General features: G+C 36.6%; 2 protein-coding genes across 2 annotated transcripts in view; one reads left to right on the top strand and one right to left on the bottom strand.

Annotated features, from left to right (window-relative positions):
* Positions 1 to 4,862, top strand: part of LOC112048770 (translocation protein SEC62) — a 17,488-nt gene extending 12,626 nt beyond the window's left edge. Inside the window, exons 7-8 of the mRNA XM_024086418.2 lie at positions 627 to 802; positions 1,982 to 4,862. Coding sequence (XP_023942186.1) covers positions 627 to 802; positions 1,982 to 2,165 — 360 coding nt within the window. The 3' untranslated portion in view covers positions 2,166 to 4,862. The remainder of the gene's footprint in view (positions 1 to 626; positions 803 to 1,981) is intronic.
* On the bottom strand, positions 4,859 to 15,979 carry LOC112048763 (4-hydroxyphenylpyruvate dioxygenase). The gene is made up of 9 exons (XM_024086404.2): positions 15,795 to 15,979; positions 15,335 to 15,424; positions 14,724 to 14,828; positions 14,202 to 14,417; positions 10,421 to 10,521; positions 9,305 to 9,409; positions 7,393 to 7,600; positions 6,296 to 6,535; positions 4,859 to 5,019 (listed from the first exon to the last, which is right to left on the bottom strand). The coding sequence occupies exons 1-9, from the start codon at positions 15,795 to 15,797 to the stop codon at positions 4,945 to 4,947; spliced, it is 1,143 nt and encodes a 380-aa protein (XP_023942172.1). The 5' UTR covers positions 15,798 to 15,979; the 3' UTR covers positions 4,859 to 4,944.

Below are 15,979 nucleotides of genomic sequence, written 5' to 3'. Positions count from 1 at the left end.
AGAGGACGTCGGCTTCTTCGCGTCCTTCTGGCCTCTGTATAAGGTATCCCCGTGCTCATCATAGCGCTGGCCGTGCTCCGCGTGGTGGTGTTCTGTCTGGTGTGGCTGCTCACGCTGTCCCGCCACCATCTGTGGCTGCTGCCCAACCTGACAGAGGACGTCGGCTTCTTCGCGTCCTTCTGGCCTCTGTATAAGGTATCCACGTGCTCATCATAGCGCTGGCCGTGCTCCGCGTGGTGGTGTTCTGTCTGGTGTGGCTGCTCACGCTGTCCCGCCACCATCTGTGGCTGCTGCCCAACCTGACAGAGGACGTCGGCTTCTTCGCGTCCTTCTGGCCTCTGTATAAGGTATCCCCGTGCTCATCATAGCGCTGGCCGTGCTCCGCGTGGTGGTGTTGTATCTTTTTGGTTCGTAGTAAGCAACTTTAGCTACGAGTCATGAATCATGAGGATTGAAGTTCAGAGTTATGGCAACAAAAAGTCAATAAGCTAATCTTTCAATAACAAACAGCAGTACCCTAGAGTTGCAGTCGTGTCGTTGCAGAGTCGTGTGGATGGTACTTCTCCGTTTTATAAAAAAATCCCGTTTTATCTATTAAAAATTAATAGATTATTTTGTTATTGTAGTACGAATACCGCGGTCCCGGCGCCGACAGCGACAAGGCGTCTAAAAGTAAGAAGAAACGCAAGAAAGACAAACACTCGGACGAAGAGGACGAAAAGACTCCTCTAGTGCAGGCGGAGCCGACGGAGAGCACTAGTACAGAAGCCACATCTGTGCAGGATGACGCTGTTGATACTAAGTAAGTCTTACGTAGTCTTTCATCATTATCATCATCATCATCAACAACACCATCATCATCATCATGATTATCACCACCATTATCATCATAATCATCATCACCATCATTATCATCATCATCACCATCACCATCATCATCATCATGATTAACATGATTATCATCACCATCATCGTCATCGTCATTATAGTCGATGGACGTCCATTTTGCACATAGGTCAAACTTGCTCCTGCTTGCTTGACATGCTATACCTAGGACATATGTTCCAGTTATGTAGGTCGAATTTCGAGAGAGGTGAATAGCCGAATTCAACTCGGCTGGGCGAAGTTCGCAATTCCTCAGTGCCTGAAGATAAAAGTCTTCGTACTTGCCACTAATTTATGGTTCCGGGACTTGGTCGCTAACTATGGGCCATAAGAAGGCCTGAGTCACACAGCGGGCGATGAAGCGAGCTATTTTCGGAGTACCTTTGTTTGGGCTCGTATTGTAAAAAATTAAATTTTTTATGTATTCATGTCTCAAAAAAATATAATATTTTTTTTTCTATCTAATCAAAAGAATTTAGAAAAAAAGTGTCAACTAGCCTATTACTTTTAGTTTAAAAGCACTTTAAAACATCAAGTTATGTCATGACCCTTATTGTTAAACCTACTTCACAAGTTCAGTACTCTGCTCGGAGTTTTATTCTTTGCCACATGATGGACCTGGCACCCATGAATCCATGAAATGCCAAGATATTTGTCTGTCTTCTGCTTAAAAGTTTTATTACATACTTACACAGAATAAAGATGATCCAAAATGAATATCTACAAGCAGCGTGGTGAAGCCGGTGAAACCCATTAAAAAAAAAAACAAAAGTCACGTGTCTTTTTGACATATATTGTATTTCAAAATTTAACACTAACAACAATTACGTAAATTAATATAATAATAACCAATAAAAAAATACTCTCATCTTATTTCTTTAGTTTTTGTGAATAGTTTTTAAAATATGTAAAAACATAAGACGCCATTTTTCTTGAATAATATTGAAAGTTACTGATGCTACGCTTCGTGTGATACTGACTCGAGAATGTATTCGTTTTTGAATTTTGTATTTGGAACGGCTACGACACCGTCGTGTTCCATGCGCTCTATCTGCCTATTATTCTTTAATCTGTGATTAGCCTTTACTTGCTTCAGAGATGAAACAACAGAGCCATCACCAAGTGCTGACAAGTTGTCAGAATCAGAGTCAGAGAACAGTCAGCGGTCATCAACGGACCGGGACTTTGAGATAGTCGAACCAGGAGACGTTGAGGGGTCTGACTCCAAGGAGGGGTCGGACACAAAGGAGGAACCGGATCCCAAAGGTAGCAATACTTAGATCTAGATATTACTGTTAGGTTGGCAATATGTAAACTCGGGGATGGGTGGATTAAATTATTTGTTTTTTGACAAAAAACTGATTTTAATCAAGGCAAATACACTTAGCCCTTTCAATGGTTTGTAATGTTTGTTTATATTAAAACCCTTATTATAAAAAAGCGGAATTATAAATTTCTTTGTTTATTTATAGCCGCAATAGCTCAACGGTAAGAGCGGTCGGACTCATCACCGACGGGTGGTGGTTCGATCCCCGCTCCGTTGGTTTATTGTCGTACCCACTCCTAACAGTCTTTCCCGACTAGTTGGAGAGGAATGGGAATATTGGTCATATTAAAAAAAAATATGGCAAATATTCTTTAAAAAAAAATATATTGATGAATTTTTTTTTCTGGTCCACGGTTACTTATATTTCGACGTCAATGGTTGATATGACTTGTGTTCGAATTTATTTCTTTCAATAGTTTTTTTGTTTTTTTTTTAATATTATATCAAAAAAAATTAATTACCCTTTTTCCTCTGTCTTATGATAACTGAAGTCTAATATAAATTATTAAAATTAATTGTGCATTTATATTTGTATAAAAAATTGGTTACCTTTGGATATATTATGTTGAGTATATTGAATATATCAGTTATTATATATTTATATATTATAACCTGTCCCCAAGAGTGATATAGATCAGTTGTTAGGTTACACAAAATAGCGAATTTTCAAGTATTTCAACAAAAATTGCTTAATCTTGGGACATTTGAAAATTAGAACTTTTTTATTTAGGTACTTGAAAAACGAAAATTGCACTAAAATTTAGGTATATAATTGACCGCAACTTCCAACGTGTATCCACTATATTATACCACGTGCGAATTAGCATGGTGCGGGTGACAGTTTTAGTAACGTTTCGTTTCACTCTTGTAAGTTCTCTCAAACAAATAGAGGTTAAATTCGACACTCACCATTTGAATGATCCCCTCGGGGTACCCCTACAACGTGTTTGAATTCCACTGTTAGTACAATTTTCTAATGTCCCAAATTAAGTAATAGATTATTATCTAATATATAGATAAATATAAGTGATTTTTTTATAGATACAAATTAATGTGTTTATGCATTTTTTTTATCATCATAATGAAATTATACTGTTTATATTCGTTTTGTGATTCAATGTTTTGGTGCTGCTTTTAAATTTGTACGTTTTAATGTAATTATTGGGTATGATTGCATTTTATTTACGCGTATAACATACAAAATGTATGTGATAAAGCTGAACGCTCACTTAACAGTTTCGCACAAAATGCAGTGCGTCTATGGCACTAATTTTGTATATAAATATAAAAAAGATCTATCAATAAATTATATTTCATCATTTTTCTACATAAATAAGCGACATTTTTTGATCATCGCCAAACATTTCTGCTTAGAGTTTAATCTACAAATAAATTAACATATTGGTGCTAATTTATTTGAATTTATTTGTATGCAAACTTACTAGTACGCATTAATAACAAAAATAGTTGAAAATTAAAAACTTGTCTTTTGACTGGTACCTTGGCAACGCTTTAATGTCAATTAAGTTTTTGTTTAGATTCTTCAAAAGAATAATGCATTCTGCAAATGTGCCGAAAAAATTGTGGTAAAAATAATAAGATATTAATTTTCTGTTTAGTGAGCGTTTAGCTTAAAAAAAATTGTGTGCATTTCTTTATTTAAAAGGGGGGTAGATATATTATGTATAGGTATGTAATAATGCTAAAAACGTGCAAGTATTTTATTATTATCAACGTTCATAATAACAAGTGATTAAAATGAAAATTGTATATTTTATTTTATTTCAAAGTTTATTCATTAATTTTCAAGATCCGTCGGCTTGTCAATTATACGTGTCATGCCATTTTGACAGGTCACTTTTGACATTTGGTTGTTTTTATTTTGTATTTCATAAAAGTTTTATGTTTATATCTATATTCGACTGTCTGTCTTTACATGTCAAAAGTGTCCTATTGAAAAGCATATTTTGTAGAATTTAAATTTTAGGTTTGATATTGTATTGTACCTGTCTATTTTGAATATACGAAGAATGGATTTTGGTAAAATCGAGACAGTGAAAGCATAATAATTTATTTCATTGATTGATTCATCATAAAAGTGGATAATATTTTATAGTGAATCTATTTGTTTCAAATGACATTTAGTGTACTCCATGAAGTATATAGGGCACTATAATATAAAGGTATACACTATACACCCACAAACCCGATTCAATATTGATTTATTTATCGGAAAGGTGAATGCACACCGGCCAACACAACGTCGATAATAGATGATAATTTAAGGTGGTAAATACTATAATTAGTCCATAATTGTATATTTATTATTATATTTATTTTCATACATTTTAACAGTCCGTTAAATATACGCATTAGTTCTGCATATTATGCTTAAAATATGATACAATAACTTATTGAATTAATGAATAAATTTTGACTAATTTAATTTATTCACTTATTCAACAACTTATTGTATTATTTGCATTGTTATTTATTGTCCGTCTCGATATGTCTCGATGTACCAATTTCCATGACAAGTACTTTTTATTTTTGTAAATATTTCTCTCGTTTTCCAGATCTAATCAATGTTAAATGACGAATTGTATTCATGAAATTGACTTCCGTTAATTCAATAAAACGATATACTCTATTTATTGATGTTTTTTTATTTGTTAACGGCATATAGATTAGATATACAAAGATATATACATCGATTGCAAGATTATTGATTTTTATAAGTTTCCGCGTCTGTCCTGTTCTATTTCGATGGATTCGAAAAGCGTCTTGAAGTTTCCAGCTCCGAAACCCTGAAATTAAAGTAGGGAATCTTTACTTTAGCAAGTAAACATTTTTATTTATGAAAATACACCGGCTAACTACGCATCATCACATATTAGCCGATGGACGTCCACTGCAGGACATAGGCCTTTTGTAGGGACTTCATCACGATACTGAGCTACCTCCAGCGAATTCCTGCGACTCGCTTGATGTCGTCAGTCCACCTGGTGGGGGGTCGACCAACACTGTTTTCTAGTGCGGGGTCGCACTAATATAATATTGAAGTAATCTTGTGTTCAGTAGACCCACTACTGAACACAAAAAATATGTTTTACCAATAGAAAGCCTCATTATTTGTGAGTATCAGCTATATTGTATCCCCGGATTCCCACGGCAACAGGAACTGCTCGGGCGAAATCGCGGGACTTCGCCAAGTCTATACCAATATTATAAAGAGGAAAGATTTGATTGTTTGTTTGTATGTTTTGAATAGCCTCTGGAACTACTGAGCCGATTTGAAAATGCTTTCACTGTTTGGAAGCTACATTATCCCCGAGTGCTAGTTTTTTTTTATTCTTTAGCTACAAGTTAGCTCTTGACTGAAATCTCACCTGATGATAAGTGACGATGCAATCTAAGATGGAAGCGGGCTAACTTGTTAAGAGGAGGATGAAAATCCACACCCCTTTAGGTTTCTACACGACATCGTACCGGAACTCTAAATCGCTTCGCGGTACGTCTTTGTCCGTTGTGTGGTAACTAGCCACGGCCGAAGCCCAGCCAGCCAGACCTGGACCAAATTCCTACGGCAACGGGAAACCGCGTGGCGTCTGCTAGTCATTAATTTAACTAGAATCAAAGACAGGTCAAAAATAAAAACTGTAAATTTCAAATGGTGTGGCAATACTCTTTCGTATGGGTAAAATTGCAAATGGCTGTACTGATTTTGATGAAACATATCTATAATTCTAGCTTTTAAATGGCAAAGATTAAAGCAAAGCTGGCGCTTGTGAGAGAAAGGTGACTATAATTCTATAGCACATTTTACACCTTAGTGGATTTACAAGATGGAGTTCCCGTGTTCGATTCCCGGTTGGGCCGATTAGCCCGCTTCCATCTTAGATTGCATCATCACTTAGGTAGTCAAGGGCTAACTTGTAAATAATAAAAAAAAACAGTTTATCATCATATCATTGACAGCCAGACCTCCCATAAAGAAGAGGGGATTGGACCCACCGTGCTGTTCTAAATACGGTTTAGTGGACTTGATTAAGTTGCAGATACCTACTCACTCTTGTCACTTACATTATGATTCCTTCTCTGTATAACCTCTAAGAACAACGTTGGACGGTCTTGGGTGTTCTTTGTGAATATCTGCAAGAGGTAGCCATTGTCATCGTAGTCTATGAGGATGTTGAGTCTCTCTAGCGTGTCTATGCTCTCGGCGACTCGCACTTTGCTGGACTGCAGTTTCTCTCTGATGAGTTTGTAATATTTTGACGGTATTGTCAGGAACTCTACGCCCCGAGCGCGGAGGTTTTCGATCTGTAACAATACGTAACGCAATAAAAAATAAAAGAGGAGCTTTTTTGGAATTTACTCCTTAAGAATCGATTTTACTTAATTTAGTCAAATTTGACAGACGTTTTTTGTCATACACAAAGTAAACAACAAAAATGTGCTCGTCAATTTTCACACTGCTGGATAGATGCTTGGTCTTGCACCGGAGAGCGTAAAGCTGGTTGGTATGTGAACCAACGAGATGAAATAGGTTGCATAGAACCGCTAAATGTCCTTACACTTTTGTAGGAACTTCTGAAGGACCCCCATAGACGTATACTGCCTATGTCCAGTTGTAAACGTCTATGGTCTATGGGTTATTAATAACGATGGAATGTCATTGCAAGGCACCGAGTGAAAACTGCTATTTCTGCAGAGAAGACACTCCGAGACATCTTCGAGTGTGCGGGCTGCGCTAACCTAAGAAACCAGAAAAAAATGGGCCAAAGGGTATGGTGGACGCACAAAACCATATTGCATGCTAGCTGACAAGAAGTACTCACAGATGTTCAGAGCATTTACAATTAGGAGAGAGGTAAGAAAACGAGCCGAGAAGAAAACGAAAGAGAGAAATTAGAAATAGAAAGTCAGCACGAGGAAATGCATAGCGGTTCCATGTTGACCGGCAAACTAAATAACTAGCTGCCATCTTAGATAGGCTGCCATGTTGGATTAAGAATGACGTCACAAAGTTAACCACGCATTGTCATCCAAATTGAACTAGTATACAAACAGCTTTGGTTGAAGATATCTGTTTCAAAATTGAGTTGTATTTCACCCGAAAAAACATACCTACGTACATTGCTATAAAGTTTGTAAGAAAAGAAATACGAAGAACTTACAGCAGTAATTATGTCCTCAGTGTTGATGGCAATATGCTGGACCCCTGCCCCGCCGTGGTACTCCACATACTCCTGGATCTGGCTCTTCTTCTTGCCCACAGCTGGCTCGTTGATGGGCATCTTGACGGTCTCCTCCCAGTTCGCCATCACTATGGAGCGCAGGGCCGAGTACTCGGTGCACACTTGTTTGTCGTCCACTGACCAGAATCTAGACAACAATTGAGTGAAGTAAGCAACTTCATCCTTTAGCTTCTGTGCTTCAATAACTTGATATGTCGAAAAACACTATTTTACTGATGGCAATCTTTAGAGTTTAAAAAAAATTCGTTTTATAACTTGTTTTTCAAGTACCTAAATTATATATATTTGTATATATTATATATATTTGTTTTGTATAATCTACCTACCTAGTAAATTAATTTAAAAATTGTATTTAATTAAGTTAAGTTTTCTTCTTTATGCTATTGTTTTAAAATTGTATACTATTTTATTAATTTTAAATTAGGTAATAATTAATTTTGACATTTAATCCTTCCTATAAATTTGACATATTATAATTAGTTAAGTGTTGACATATAATTATATAAATGTTATGTGCGCCTATTGTTTATATGCATATCAGAACTCTTTAATATGTGTTATCTTATGTTTTAACGTTTAATATGTGTATTGTTGGCGTGCTTTATATAAATATAAATATAAATATAAATAAATAAATAAATATATAAGCCTACTTGCTTGAAAAAGAAAACGTTAATATTGACACCGTAATGATTTGAACGCTCAAAATTAGCCTATATGCAGAGGCAGATTTACTATAGTATGCGCATTATCATCTGAGTCGTCCGGTCATAAAAGTCAAAAAAGATAGGAATGTGCAGCGCGCCTACCTGCGCACCCTAATTATCGATAAACGGCTACCTGCGCACGTGCTAATGATGAGTCAATAATGATTTGGACGATTCTGATTGGTCGGTTTCTAATGTAATCGCATTGCGTATTTTTTTTGCTATAAATGTGTTTACTGCAATTAAATAAATACATTCATGTGTTACTCGTTGCGCACTATGGATACTAATATATAATAAATTTGGCAGAAGACGAAGATTCTGATGATGAAGACTCAGATGAAGATTAATTTTATTTAGTTAATAATTATATAATATGAAATATGTATTATATTAAATCAAATATTGTTAATTTTTTTAATTTTGTGAACAAGATACGATAATAAACTTTACTTATCGATAATATGTCTTTCATTGTTACACCCTTCACTAGACGGCTCCATAAGACCCATAAGTGCAAGCGAGATAGATATAGAGAAATGATTTATGGCCCTAAGACTCAGTTGTTAATGCTATTAGTATAGCAGGCTTAAGCAAAGCAGCACGTATTAGAGGGTGGAAAAGAACCAAAAAAATTTGTCATAAAGAAATAAAGAAAACGAATTTGACATAATTTGTGTCGCTAATGACCTTTTAATAGGTATTAAAAGGTCAAAAAATTAACAGCCTTTACTTTCGGCAGATCCACACTATAGGCTGCAAGTTGCAAACCTACCTATAGATTGACGGCATCCGTGGCGCAGCGGTATGCGCAGTGGATTTACAAGACAAAGGTCCTGGATTCGATCCCCGGCTGGGTCGATTGAGGTTTTCTTTCAATTAGTCCAGGTCTGGCTGATGGGAGGCTTTGGCCGTGGCTAGTTACCACCCTACCGACAAAAACAAGCAATTTTCATCCTCCTAACAAGTTAGCCCGCTTCCATCTAAGGCAGCATCATCACTTACCATCAGGTGAGATTGTAGTCAAAGGCTAACTTGTAAAGAATTAAAAAAAAAGATACTTAAGAACTAGTCTACGAGTAGGTTAGAGCAAAATGTAGAATTAATCCATTATTGTTTCTTACCTATGGAACTGCAGACATCGTTCATACCAGGATGCCGCTGGCTCCATACAATTGTCCGGCTGGTTTCCTACCACGTGGTCGATGAAATTGATCTCCACTTTAGGCCTAAAAAGATACATCACTGAATAGTAGATTCCGACCTCGGCCACGAAGACAACAGAACACGTAGAGCCATGTCACAGATTTCAATAATAGGTAGGTACCTATATGTATTTATTTTTATTTATTTACTTATGACGAAGATTTCTCTTCTTTGTGCTCGTAAGCGCTTGTCGACTTTAAATGTGGCACGTAAAATCTCTTGCTACAATCACAAACGTTTCGAAAATTAAAAAATGTATGGAAATGACATTCGTTATCGACAGGTCATATGATCAAGTAATCGATCCATTCCCATACATTTTTTTAGTTTTCCAAGTGTCATGATCTGTTTCAGCCCACAGACTCTCAAAACGAAGTCCGAATCTAGCAAAACAAACAAACACGACGTTACTGTGTATTCATATTACTTAACAGCAAATACACAATCAGAAAAAAATGCAGGTTTTTTGGACAGCTCATGCTTTTCTCATTAATTATTTAGATACAATGTGAGATTGGCTTCCGCACAATTTATTTACATAAATATATAAATATTTATCTACGATCTCTTGTATGCTAATTTAAGTAGTATGGGTACCACACGCCAGTGATCTTTTAAGGGTTCCGTTTTTGTACGTACGTATCTTCGGAACCCAAAAATAAATGAAATTCATTATCTCTAAACTCTAAAGCAATCTTGGACTAGCCAAATGTTACTAATATGTTAAATGACTTTCAAGTTCAATATAACCATCTATTTTGTCTGTTTTTTAACCGACTTCAAAAAAGGAGATTATCAGGTTGAAGGCGGTAGTGCTGTGTTAAAGCCGTTTCTGAAAGAAAAGAACTGTCATAAAAATTTAGGATTTAAACGGCTTGAATTATTACATCACTAACTTGGTACCACCTTCAAACTGATCGTCTGAGCAAAATGAGAAGGTAGCACATACTATGTTATTTTTCATTTTTATAATTTTGAAGTCGGTGGTATTTTTTTTTTAAATTTTCTCAGTTTATTGTAGCCTACATACTTACAAATATTTGTGTATAGGATCGACTTTCAAAAGTTGCCATCCGGGCAGGAAAGGTCCGTTGTATTTTGACCGGTCTATTAAGGTGTGAGTGTTGTCACCATACTGAAATAAAAAATTATTATCGGCGAATAGTATCTACTTTTTTATTGTCATTTATTTATTATTTTTAATTTTTAACAATTTTTATTAAATACAAAATAATGGGTATATTTTACACAACACTATTAAAATTTTGTAAAAAAATCTAGCCCTCCCGATGCAGGGCATTTGAGTGCCCAAACAACCGACGGCGGCGATCATGGCTCCAGATTGAGGAACCTCCTCACAATACGCGCCGTCTCAAGATACACTTCCTACGAGGAATCCGACCCTTGATTCATCATTCAAGCGAAATGGTCAAAGCTAGCAAATATCATTGACTGAAACGACTAATTCCCACCGACCACCCGGGCGTACACGTCGCCCAGTTTACGGACGACACCGCACTGTACGCGACGGCAGTAAACCGGGTCCACATTAGAGCCCGCCTCCAGAAGGCGGTAAACATTATAGGTAAATGGTTCCGCCTTTGGCGTATAGAAGTCAACCCAGAGAAAAGCGCAGCCGTGCTTTTCACCGGCAAAGCGGTCTCCCGTCTCAAGTCCGGACTCAAAGAAGTCTCCCTTTACGGAGCACCCATCCCCTGGCAACGTACTGCCAAGTACCTAGGCGTTACCTTCGATAACCGCATAAGCTTCTCCATGCACGTTAACAAAGCGAGAAAAAAGGCCGCATACGTAATGCACCGCCTTTACGCTATGATAAATAAGAAAAGTAAATTGTCCCTCCGCTCAAAGCTAACGCTTTATAAAACTACGATCCGTCCGATCTTAACCTACGCTAGTGTAGTCTTTGCCCACCGTCCAAAAGCGACCCTTAGGCCGCTTCAAACCCTACAGAATCGTTTTCTGCGTCAAATCACGGGCGCGCCGTGGTTTTTACGCAATAATGACCTCCATAGAGATCTAGAATTACCGACAATAGCTAAGTACATGAAACAGCTCTCTCAAAACTATTTTGACAGAGCTGCCATCCATCCCAACCAACTAGTGGTTAAGGCCTGCAATTACACTCCCAACCTAAACGCTAACTGCAAGCAGAGGCGTCCCAAGAACGTCCTTTACGATCCAGACGATGACATAACAACCGACAATGCTTCCCAGGTAACACAATCACAAGCTACACAGCGTCTTCGCCGGCGAAGACGAGGTCCCCGATATCTAACGTCACCCGGACGTGGGTTTTCTAACTCACGATCTTGGGGGCGTCCGGACTGATTCACTCAGGTCACGGTTACCTCCTCCAGAATGGCCTTCTAAGCCGAGGTCCGAGTCTCATAGGAGACGCCCTTAGAGAGCCGTTCCGTCCTCTATCTTTCTTTCAGCCTTCGGGTCACATCAGGCGATGCTTCTGCGCTCGCCCAACCCCCCCGGTGACGCCGTAGTGGTTCCGCAGGGAGCTATCGGCACCTACTCAGACAGAAAAAAAAAAAAAAAAAATGAAACGACTATCGGAACAATAATAGTTGACTCAACATTTCACATGGCGGTAATCTCGTACAATATAATGTCGTTTTTAGAGGCAGATCGTATATTATAGAGACCTCGACTGCATAGTACAAAGGCGTGACGTCAAAGCGAGGGAAAAGTGCGAGCGTTTTCACAAAAACAAAAAAGGATGAAAATGTTCTCGGCCTAATCCATGGGAATACAATTAGTAAATTTTAATTGTTCCTGCGATACAATAAAAGCGAATAATAAGTAGCAAACAAAAAAGAAACTAGTCACATTACTTAATACTAAAAATATTTTTTTATCGCGTCGCGGACACGTATTAAGTTATGCTAAAACTAGTTCGTAAAACTATATTTAAGTAAAGGGCAAATGGTGGTCATCAAATACAGTGATGAAAAATATTGGCTTCTTAAACATATGTCTTTATAATTAAAATACAATATCTAAATAATAATAAAAGCTTCCTATAACACGTAATAAATCACCAGACGAACTTTTCACGGATTTGAAACCGACCGCTTAGCTCTTAATCATGAGCCTATTGAGGCTTAAAATTATCCCAACGAAGTTATCTGTGCAATTCGGCCCTTTGCAACTTCAGAGTGTTTAACAAACAAATTTAGCGCATACTTTAGGTAACAGCTTGTGTCGCCATGATCAATAGGGTACGAGTTATCGTGATGGTTATAGTAGGTAAACACAATATGATCATTATCATTAAATCAGAGTAGGGATGATGACAGTTTTTTAAATTGTATATAAGTTAGGAGTATGCTAATATTAAAGCAAATTTTGTAAAAGTAACAGGGTATCTGCGATCATTACTTTCGGAGCTAGAGGAATTTAAAGGGTCAGATTTGCGGCGCTGCCGCGGATCCCTGAAAAACGCCCCATAGAAAATGGTACGAATTCATGACGTCGTAAGTCCAATGATCGTTAGATTTGTATGGGCGGTCAAAACAAATTACTTATATCTGTTATTTGTGCGTTTATGTTTATAGTTCATTTATTGAAAAATGTAACATAATATAAGAAAGTTAAAACTGTATGAATTTTCATCTAATTACGATAACAGATTTTTAATAGATTTTGAAATTTTATAAGCTTATTTATTTTGCAAATATCCAGTCAATCTTTGCTTTTTATGTATAAATTAGTTAACATTGACCTTATTTACTCGAATGTATCATAAAAATCAATATATTCAAACCTAGTCATCATCCCTATTAAACTTTCCCTTCATATTAATTATAATTATATTATACAACTGTCATATGTCAGACAACTTACAAGACTTTTCTCATGCAAACCGTATGATAAAAAAAATCACGTAGGTACAGTGGTTTTTGTCTTAATCAATCACGGTCAGACGCGGACGCGGTGGGAGTCTTTGTTTTCTTTGATGTACGTACAGCTAACTACTAATTGGTTAAAAAAAACGTTTCATGTTAATGATATTCATTTTGCCGAGCCGTGATATCGGCTTCGATTCAGAGGGCGTAGGTTCGAATCCAGTCCGAGGTATGCACCACCAGCTTACCGTTAACGTTTTAGCCAAAACTCAAACTATGAAGGCAAAACATTTATTTTAGCCTGGTTATTTATTTATTTAATCTCCATCCATTGATTTAAATCCATTGATCTCCTATTAAAAAGTAGGTGCACAGTCAGCGATCAAAAAACGTACCCACTCAATAAGTGCCAACACAACTTCTTGAAACTTAATTCAAGTAGTCGCATTTGCTAATTCAATCTTAAACCCAATCCTTAAGGCTTATTTGTTCTGAATTTGGGATTTTATTGAATATTGGACTGTATTTAAAGGCCTCTAAGTATAATTTTTACCAATAATTCTAAACCTGTCAAAGCAAAATTGGCCAGTTTTTAAGTGAAATTTTCGACATGATTGTGCGTCCTTTTATTATAAGAGGTCAATAAAGGTCAATGAACCCATCCCATTTCCGGACAAAGGCCCGGGATTTGTCTTTTGGTGCCATGTAGGGCCCATATACTCTACTAGGTCGTGTCTCCATCTACATAACGGTCTTCCTATGCCTTGTGAAGGCAAAACATATTTAAGGCAATGCTCTACGTGTCTCTATGTGAAGTCTGCGATGGTAGACTATTAGCTTTACCTTATTCTGAGAGGAGAATCATGCTCAACAGTGAGCCGAATATGGGTTGTTCTCCACTTGGAATGCGACGTCCTTAGTTTTAAAGAGTCCTTACCGTTTTTATAGTAGCCATCCTTACAACCCCAAATTCGTCACTCTCCTCCCATAAGTCCCTTATGATCACAGCCCCTTGCTTCCTCGCATATTCCAGTATGTAGTCCAGGTTTTCCACATGGAATGCGACATCCTTGACGAAGTCGCCGTGGTAAGCTACTTCGTTCACAAATTCTGTTTCCTCTGGCTCATACTGAGCTTGGAACACGAATATTATCTGGAAATTATTTACCATTAGTATTCATATTACAAACGATAACAGAAAAAATAAAACAGTAACAAAAAAGCTAATAAGAAAACTACTATTAGAGTAGATCCTAATAAAGGGTCCGCTATAACATAAGAATATAGTATTTAGTATAATATAATTATGATCAAATATTGGAAAAATATTGTCCTAACTTATGGAAATTAAATATAATTATGTCTTTTACAAAAAAATACCGATATTAATCTAAAATTAATGAGTATTTCATATTTCATATTAACGTTGTTAATATTTTTTATGAAATTGAAAACTTACCTTATTCATTCTTACAGCATGCGACGCAATTTTTCTCGATCCTGTTTCTAAACCTTGGTATGCCAAAGGTTCAAAACCGAAACGCGTTATGTAATAACTGGCAGCCTGAAAACAACCGAAGGGTAACGACGATCATAATCGTCTTAGGTAAATATGATCAACCATTTTTTATCTTTGGTAAGTATGGTCATAATCGTCTAAGATAAATATGATCAACCATTTTTCATCTTTGGTAAGTATGGTCTTAATCGTCTAAGATAAATATGATCAACCATTTTTCATCTTTGGTAAGTATGGTCATAACCGTCTAAGATAAATATGATCAACCATTTTTCATCTTTGGTAAGTATGGTCATAATCGTCTAAGATAAATATGATCAACCATTTTTCATCTTTGGTAAGTATGGTCATAATCGTCTAAGATAAATATGATCAACCATTTTTTATCTTTGGTAGGTATGGTCATAATCGTCTAAGATAAATATGATCAACCATTTTTCATCTTTGGTAAGTATGGTCATAATCGTCTACGATAAATATGATCAACCATCTTATATCTTTGGTAATTACGATCAAACATTTTGTAAGATTTGATCATATTGCTTATTTACCTGTTTGGCGTTGGAAACCCAGAATGTGAGGTGGTCGAATGCCAGGAAACGTCCAGCCTCGGGTTTCTGCCCTTTATCCGTGTAGGTAGTCTGGAAGGAAAGTACAGGTAACAAAATGCCTTTTCACGTTTGTTCTTAAAATTAAATATGTAAGACTCAGGAAAACTAGACAGAGGGGCAGCCAGGTTTCCTTATAGGAGATGGAATAAGAATCTTAGAGCCACCAGCTAAGGCTCCAAATCGTCCTCCAAATGTTGTGGATCTCAACAGAGTGGTCCTGGATTCGATTTCCAGTTCAGTTCAGCTGGTTAAGGTTGGTCTGGTCAGTTATCAGTTACCAGTAAGTATGAAAGTCCTCTTCCATCTAAGACTGCATTGTAACTATGATGAGATAAAGGGCTAAATTGTAATATAATAAAAAAAAATAATAACTTTAAAAAAGTATTGTTTTCCTACTTACCATATTTAAAATAGTATTCCAGTACACTATCTCTGGAAGCAGTTTTTAAATATTCGGTAGTAGTTTTTTAATATTCTGTTGTAGGAATATTATTAACACTTTTACTTTTCACGAATTAATAAGGAAGTTTACGTGTCTCTCGACGACACAACTGGCGTGAAATAATTCTTGAAAGGCGTATATTC

Source organism: Bicyclus anynana, chromosome 14 (genome assembly GCF_947172395.1).
Source record: "Bicyclus anynana chromosome 14, ilBicAnyn1.1, whole genome shotgun sequence".
In the NCBI taxonomy this organism is placed as follows: Eukaryota; Metazoa; Arthropoda; class Insecta; order Lepidoptera; family Nymphalidae; genus Bicyclus; species Bicyclus anynana.
Note: the sequence above shows the minus strand (reverse complement) of the source record. Positions and strands in the feature narration are given on the sequence as shown.